Source organism: Eriocheir sinensis, chromosome 44 (genome assembly GCF_024679095.1).
Source record: "Eriocheir sinensis breed Jianghai 21 chromosome 44, ASM2467909v1, whole genome shotgun sequence".
NCBI classification, from domain to species: domain Eukaryota; kingdom Metazoa; phylum Arthropoda; class Malacostraca; order Decapoda; family Varunidae; genus Eriocheir; species Eriocheir sinensis.
Window position 1 is genome coordinate 13,932,923 of NC_066552.1, and position 7,500 is coordinate 13,940,422.

The 7,500-nt window shown below is 44.6% G+C and overlaps 1 protein-coding gene across 6 annotated transcripts in view; it reads right to left on the reverse strand.

Moving 5' to 3' along the window:
- LOC126980589 (tyrosine-protein phosphatase non-receptor type 4-like) overlaps window positions 1–7,500 on the reverse strand; it is a 98,826-nt gene that overhangs the window by 69,470 nt on the left and 21,856 nt on the right. For 3 of the 6 annotated variants that reach the window (XM_050830675.1, XM_050830668.1, XM_050830669.1), the window contains exons 7-15: window positions 7,210–7,276; window positions 6,176–6,349; window positions 5,163–5,283; window positions 4,610–4,697; window positions 4,118–4,270; window positions 2,828–2,899; window positions 1,867–1,994; window positions 1,430–1,534; window positions 907–1,089 (exon numbers count right to left, since the gene is read on the reverse strand). In XM_050830675.1, coding sequence (XP_050686632.1) covers window positions 907–1,089; window positions 1,430–1,534; window positions 1,867–1,994; window positions 2,828–2,899; window positions 4,118–4,270; window positions 4,610–4,697; window positions 5,163–5,283; window positions 6,176–6,349; window positions 7,210–7,276 — 1,091 coding nt within the window. Of the gene's footprint in view, window positions 1–906; window positions 1,090–1,429; window positions 1,535–1,866; window positions 1,995–2,827; window positions 2,900–4,117; window positions 4,271–4,609; window positions 4,698–5,162; window positions 5,284–6,175; window positions 6,350–6,509; window positions 6,562–7,209; window positions 7,277–7,500 lie in introns of those variants that run through there. The other 3 variants (XM_050830670.1, XM_050830676.1, XM_050830671.1) reach the window with 3 other exon arrangements.

Consider the following 7,500-nt stretch of genomic DNA (forward strand, 5'->3'; position numbering starts at 1 on the left):
AGGAGGAGGAGGAGGAGGAGGAGGAGGAGGAGGAGGAGGAAGTCTTATAATGAAAGTGTTTAATAATGTTACAGTTTTAATAAGAAGATGATGATGAAGATTAGGTAAAAGAGGAGGAGGAGGAGGAGGAGGAGGAGGAGGAGGAGGAGGAGGAGGAGGAGGAGGAGGAGGAGGAGGAGGAGGAGGAGGAGGAGGAGGAGGAGGAGGAAGTCTTATAATGAAAGTGTTTAATAATGTTACAGTTTTAATAAGATGATGATGATGAAGATTAGGTAGAGGAGGAGGAGGAGGAGGAGGAAGAGAAAGAATGAAAAAAAAGAAAAAGAAGAAGAAGGACAACAATAGCAATAACAAAATCCTACACTGACATCCTAGAGATCCTGCACATTTTACAGTATCCTATCCATATCCTAAATCTTGCAATACACTCTTGAATAATAAAACAAAATCCTAAAATCTCAAGTAAACACAAAAATATCCTACACAGTATCCTTAACATCCTACACCAGCATCCTACAGACTGATCCTTCATCCTAAACTCTTTGTTGAATCCTACATATAAAAAACAGAACTCACAAACATTATCCAAGTCCTTCACCAATATCCTACACCTATATCCTTAACCTATTACTCATTCCTACATATCCTACACCCAATGTCCTTCATCCTACCAGCATCCTAAGCCCTGTACTCACTTTTCCATACAACCAAATAAAGGAGAAACACTAAAATCCTATAATATCCTTCACTGACATCCTAGAGATCCTTCACCAGCATCCTTGAGTCCCATAAGCCCTCATCCTTTCCCAATACTCACTCCTACATAAAGCCAAACACACAACATCATACAGTATCCTACACAAGCATCCTACAGTATCCTACAACACATCCTTCGCCAATACTCACTCCTGCGTGGACTCCGTGTCACCCCAGGCCATCTTGGGGGTCTTGGTGCCCTGGAGGGAGGTCACCTTGTACCCTGAGGAGTCCGTTCTGGGCCTCAGCGATGACCCAGAGCCTGACCTGACCTTACGTCCTAGGTCACTCGGTGTGGGGACGGTCTGCCGGCTGAACCGCTTGGAGGGTGACCTGAGGGAGAGGGGAGAGAGGGAGTGAGAGAGAGAGAGAGAGAGAAAGAGAGAGAGAGATAGGAAGGAAGAGGAAGAGGAGGAGAGGGAGGTAAGTGAGGGAGAGGGAGGGAGAGAAAGGAAAAGTATACCACAAATAGGTAAACACACACACACACACACACACACACACACACACACACACACACACACACATATACATGGAACGGACAAAGCAAAGATATATCATGAAGGAAAAGTTGGACAAATATGTCGTAGATTGGGAGACAGGACTGACCGAGCTTGAACCCAGGCGCTGTACACACACACACACACACACACACACACACACACGCACGCACCTCACAAATGACCGCTCCACCCTGGCCTTCCGCTTGCAGTCCTCCACCGCCTGGAATTCCGTCCTTCCACTGTAGCGGAATTTGCTGCCCAGCGTCAAGAGGCTCCTGGCGGAAGAGGGGAAGGACGGGGGATTAAAAAAGGAAGAAAACGAAGATCTCATTCCCTTCCTCCTCCTCCTCCTCCTCCTCCTCCTCCTCCTCCTTTCTCTCTCACTCACTCACTCTTTATAATTCCCTTTCTTCATCCTCTCCTTCTCCTTCTCCTCCTATTCCAATCACTTTCTTTCTTTCTCTCCTCCTCCTCCTCCTCCTGTCTCTCTCACTCACTCTTTCTAATTCCCTATCTTCATCCTCTCCTCCTTCTCCTCCTCCCATCTCACTCTCTTTCCTTCTCTCATTCCCTTCCTCCTCCTCCTCTTCCTCGTTCACACACTCACTTGCGGGCCGGGGTGCGAGGGGTGTGCAGCCTGAAGAAGGTATGATGCTCAACGCAGGACTTCCAGAGACACTTGCAGGCGCGGTAGGAACCCAAGTTGAACCCAAGAACACTGTCATAGTTCTCGGACTGTTGGGGAGAGAGAGAGAGAGAGAGTGAGTGAGTGAGTGAGTGAGAGAGCGAGTGAGAGAGTGAGTGAATGAGAGAGAAAGAAGAAGAGGAAGAAGAAGAAAAAGAAAAAGAAGAAGAAGAAGTGAGAGATAGAGAGAGAGGTAGAGAGAGAGACAAAGACAGAGAGACAAAGAGAGAGAGAGAGCCTGGTAGTATAGGGCTTTAATACGAGTGATATTAATAAGGTTCTGATGGTAAGAGAGTCAGATAGTACATATAGCAATGGTTTAAGTTAAGTTCAGTTAAGTTTCCACACATCACAAGGCAAATTAGACATATATAAAGGAATCGACAAGGTTAACAGAACTCTATGATACATGGTGCTCATTGGTAAAGGGTTCTAACTTCATATGGTGCTGAATACTTTATGTGGTGCTGGTAAAAGGGTTCTAACACATCACATTGCATCATAGGAACCAATAAGTGAGGTGAGAAGGTTAACGGGACTAGAATATTGGTTAACGGTTCCAACTTCGGTACCGTTATCAAGGTTCTCTGGGTTCAGCTAGCAGGTTAGAGGGCTCGAAGAGGTTAACGGTACTAGAATAATAGGTTAACGGTTCCAATTTTGGTACCATTATCAAAGTTTCCAGGGTCAGCTAGCAAGTTAGAGGAACCAATACAAGGAGAGACAAGCTTAACGGTACTAGAATTGGTTAACGGTTCCAATTTCGGTACCGATATCAAGGTCTCAGGGGTCAGCTAGCATGTTACGAGACACCTACAAGTGGCTAGCACACAGCACACAGCACTCTGTTAGTCATGTCAGCACTCAGAACTAGCAGCAGTACCTTCTTTGAGAGCTTTTTCTTGACAATTTGTAGGAAAGAACTTGAGTCGGGCTTACTGGTGGTCTGGTCTGTCTAATGAGAGAGGGAGGGAGAGAGTGAGAGAGAGAGGGAGAAGGAAAGAGAGAGGGAGGGAGAGGAATGACTGGCTGACTAATGGGTGACAGGGAAGAGATTGACTGACTGGCTGACTGACTGACTAAGTGACTGAGTAATTGACTGACTGACTAACTGACTGACAGAGAGAACAGACTGTAGCTTGATTGACTGACTGACTGACTGACTGACTGACTGACTGACTGACTGACATTTTTCACAGTTAAAGAAGGCAGCTCAAGGGTAAAATATGAATTAGACAAAAAATATATATATAGTGAAAAGAAGGTTCAAATTTAGATGGAGAATGACTTACTGAATAACAAACTGAGAAAGGGAGGAAATGATAGACTGACTGACTGACTGAGCAAGTGAAGCAATGATACCCTGACTGCCTTATCTCACCTCCAGTTCAAGATCAACACTTAGAATTAACATAGGAAGGGTCTGAATAAGGTAGAGTCATTTAAATGTGGCTGGCTATGTCCCTAGAGTTTACCGCGTCGCTGCCTAGCCAAATGCCTTGCCCATAACATACTGTACATCTCCAGGCATTGCATAGCTTAAGGCAACCTGCTGGAAACGTTGTTGAAAATACCTCCTGATCAGTTTCCTTTGGCTAAATGTGGAAGGAGATATCCCGAGACTTTGTACTTTCAATTAAGCTTATCATGATTTCTTTTACTGTAGTTGTTATATAGAAGTTTGAGTAACATAAGTGGGTTCTACAATTTCTCATGATTTTCATAGTGTCAATATTAGCTGTCTGCCTTGTATGAGAGGTTAGTTAAGGCAAATAATGTGGGAGATAGTGTAGTGTGAGAGCTTGTGTGACTGGCTGACAATCTCCTGAGAGCCAGGGAGAAGGACAGTCTATCAGAAGAGGCCTGATAGACACTGATAAGATGCTAGAGGAAGACTTGGTTTGAAAAGACTGTGGTATACCAGTGACTGACTGACTGAATGACTCTATAATTGAATGAAGAATTGGATAACTTACTGAATGACTGACTAACTGAATGATTGAATGACTGAATAATTGGCTGACTGGCTGACTAACTGACTGAGTGACCAACTGACTGATCTTTTTTTTAACTAATTTAGGAGATAAGACACAGCCCCAGCCTCAGTCCCAGACCCAGCCCCCAGCCCCAGCCCCTGCCCAGCCTCAGCCCCAACCCCAGCCCCATCCCTTACCACTTCTCTCCTCAGCTGGATGAAGAACTGTTTCCTCTTGAAGGATATCTTGACAATCTTGGCCCAGCTGAAGGTGTTCATCTTGATGCCGTTTTGGAACACAACCAGACCGATCGCAGTTACACCCAGATGTATCTCGCGGTTGGTGGAGTCCTGCCGGGTGGAGGGAGATTAGGGGTGGAAGAGGCGGGTGGGTAAGGGAAGTACATGTATGCTCTGTGTGTTAGGTAAAGGAAGGGTCGAGGTGCAGAGCATTACTAAATATATATATATATATATATATATATATATATAAACCAAGGCTCAGTAGGTTATACATACTACCAGGAGTTCTAGATTTTGAGAATATTTAAAGTATTTCTACGAACAGTATTAGTAAAGCAAGTACACAGTATCAGTATAAGTAATTAAAGGCTAGTATAAGACTGGTATAAGTACAAGTATAGTTTAAAGCTAAGCTATTTCTCTGTGTCTCTCCCAGCCTGCCCTCACCTTTGCCTTGTGCAGGTCCACGCCGTAAAGGTCCAGCCTCTTGGCGTGGTCCAGGAAGTTGAATTCAGCGTCAGCGGGTGTCTGACCTCTGGGGGAAAGGAAAGTAGCCAGCTCAGTGTTAAAAAAACAAAAAGAGGAGGCAGCGGCTGAGTGGTCAGCATGCAGGCGTGGTGTTCTGGAGGACCTGCGTTCAGGTCCCGCCCGCTGCTACAAGCTGACAGTGCTCAGTCATTGCCGAGTGGCCTAATGCTTCCCACATACTGTCCTGATGACTGCCTATCAAACCAGACTCTGGATAAACTCTCTAAAGAGGATCAAAGATGAGCTCCAGGGGGCAGCATGAGCCAAGCAAGGTGGCGCCACTATGAACCCTTGCCTGCACTATTATGGGCTTGGCAGACCTGCCTATGGTAAAAAGCCCAAGGGGGTATCCAACCCTCAAAATTAAGCAAGCTTTATGGACTGGAGCCAATTAGCAGGCACCATTAAGACTTACTGCCACAATAGGCTGAACATGAAAAAAAAGCTAAATGATTAAAAACCACGTGCTCACTTGTGTAGTTTGTGCAGCTCAATTATCTTCTTCTCCAGCTCCTCCGTCTGGCAGGGGATGAGGCGCAGGTTGGCCAGGTAGGTGTTGCCGTGCTCCTCCGTGCTGTAGTCGCCAAGCTCGGCTGCGGAGAGGCAAGGGGCGGTTAGAAAGACACAAGGAACACTGAGATGAAAATATTTATAGAACAACGAACACTGGATTAGAAAAGACTGAAATGGATGGTTATATAGACAGAAGGAACACTGAGATGAATGGACATATTGAACAATGAACACTGGATTAGAAAAGACTGAAATGGATGGTTATATAGACAGAAGGAACACTGAGATGAATGGACATATTGAACAATGAACACTGGATATAGAAGAGACTGAAATGGACAGTTAGACAGACATAAAGAACACAGAACACTAGTTATATAGAAAAGTGAAATGGGCAGTTAGACAGACAGCAGAAACACTAAACAATTAAACAATATCTTAAACCTACACACACTAGCTTGGTCCAGCAGCCTCGCCCCCTCCCTCTCCCTCCCTCCAAGATAACACTGACTACTAATTCCAACCTCCCTTCATCCAGCCAATCAGCTCCCAAGGCTATGGAAGAGGGTGCAGTCAGGGCTTCTGGCTCAGTTTGGTGTACAGTGACTATAGTTTAGTTTGACTTTCTGTAGCACAGCATCACACAGAGGCATTAAGACTCACACTAAACTATCTAGAACTGATCTCTCTTCTTGTACTCATTTCCTATTACTGAATTACGTAGACCCAATCTTTTTAATTTCCTCCTTATTTCTCATCACTATACACAATTTTATGCTTATTATGATCACCCTACAGCACCCTCAAGACTCACACCGAACTATCTAGACCCGAGCTTTCTAATTTTCTCATTATGATTTTTTTCTGCACTCTTTTTGTTGCCCTTGAGCCGTCTCCTTTGTTGTAAAAAAAACATTGCTATACACCTTTTTGTCCTTATCAGTGTCACCCTACATCAGCCTTCAGACTCACACTGCAGGGCGTAGGAGGCGAGCAGGGCGGCGGTGGAGGGCTGGGCCACAAGACGCCCCTCCATGACGTCCCTTCGAAGCTGCAGGAACACATGGTAGCGCGTATACTCCTCTGCAAGCTTGCCCGGATCACTCACCCAGAACTTGACCCTGAAGAACAGCACTGGTAGCCCGCCTGTAGGGGAGGAATATAGGTCAGTGGAAGTCAGGTTGGGATGGGTGATATGAGGTCATGGGATGGGTGATATAAGGTCATGGTTGCTTTTGGTTTTGGTTAGGTAAGGAAGGTTAGGTCAAGTTAGGTCACAATGCATCAAAAGAGAACTAGTAAATACTCTCTTCATGGTGGTTATGGGGAGAAATGGAGATCATGTCAGGCCAGGGAGGTCAGGTCAACACTTTCTTTATGGTACAACTAAGCGGGTCTCCTTTTTCTTGATGGACTGAGAATAGATGATAAAAAAAGAGAGGAAAATAGCGAAATGCAATACAAGGAGAGACCAAACAGTGATGCATAAGACACACTGGATTAAAAACAGATGATGCAATATAAATACTTTCTCTGTGATATAACGAAGTGTGTGATAGATGATGAAAGGAAGAATAAAACAGAGAAATGCAATATAAGGACAGACCAAACAGTGATGCATAGACACACTGGATTAAAAACAGATGACGCAATATAGATCCTTTCTCTGTGACATAACGAAGTGTGTGATAGATTATGAAAGGAAGAATATAACAGAGAAATGCAATACAAGGACAGACCAAACAGTGATGCATAGACATACTGGATTAAAAATGGATGAAGAAAAAGAAGAATAAAGCCAAACAATACAGGAGAAGACAAAAGAAGAGAGAACAGAGAGAAGATAAGAAGAAAAGAAAAACTCAAAACAAAAATACATTAAAGTTACATAGGGCAGAACACAAGCAACACAGGGGCAGAAGCAGGGCAATAGAGGACAATGCAGGCCAGGTTACAAGGACACTAGAGGCCAGGGTGCAGAGTGAGGCAGGCCCAGGAACACTCACACGTGCCTAGGCTCTTGGTGCGTATCCTGAGCTGCTTCTTGACTGGCTTGCGAGGGTCCAGCCATCTCTGAAAGGGGAGGGAGAGAGAGACATGGCTTAGTAATGGGAGGGAGAGAGAGAGGAAAGAGAGAGGGAAAGTCCTATATTCTCAATCATATAAGATCTTACAGACACGCATATGACATGGCTTTGGTAGAGGTAGTTGTGTTAGTATTTCCATGGGTAGATTTATGAGCCTAAGAATAGTTGAAGAGAGAGAAAGGTCCATATTATCAAACGTTTCAAAACTTA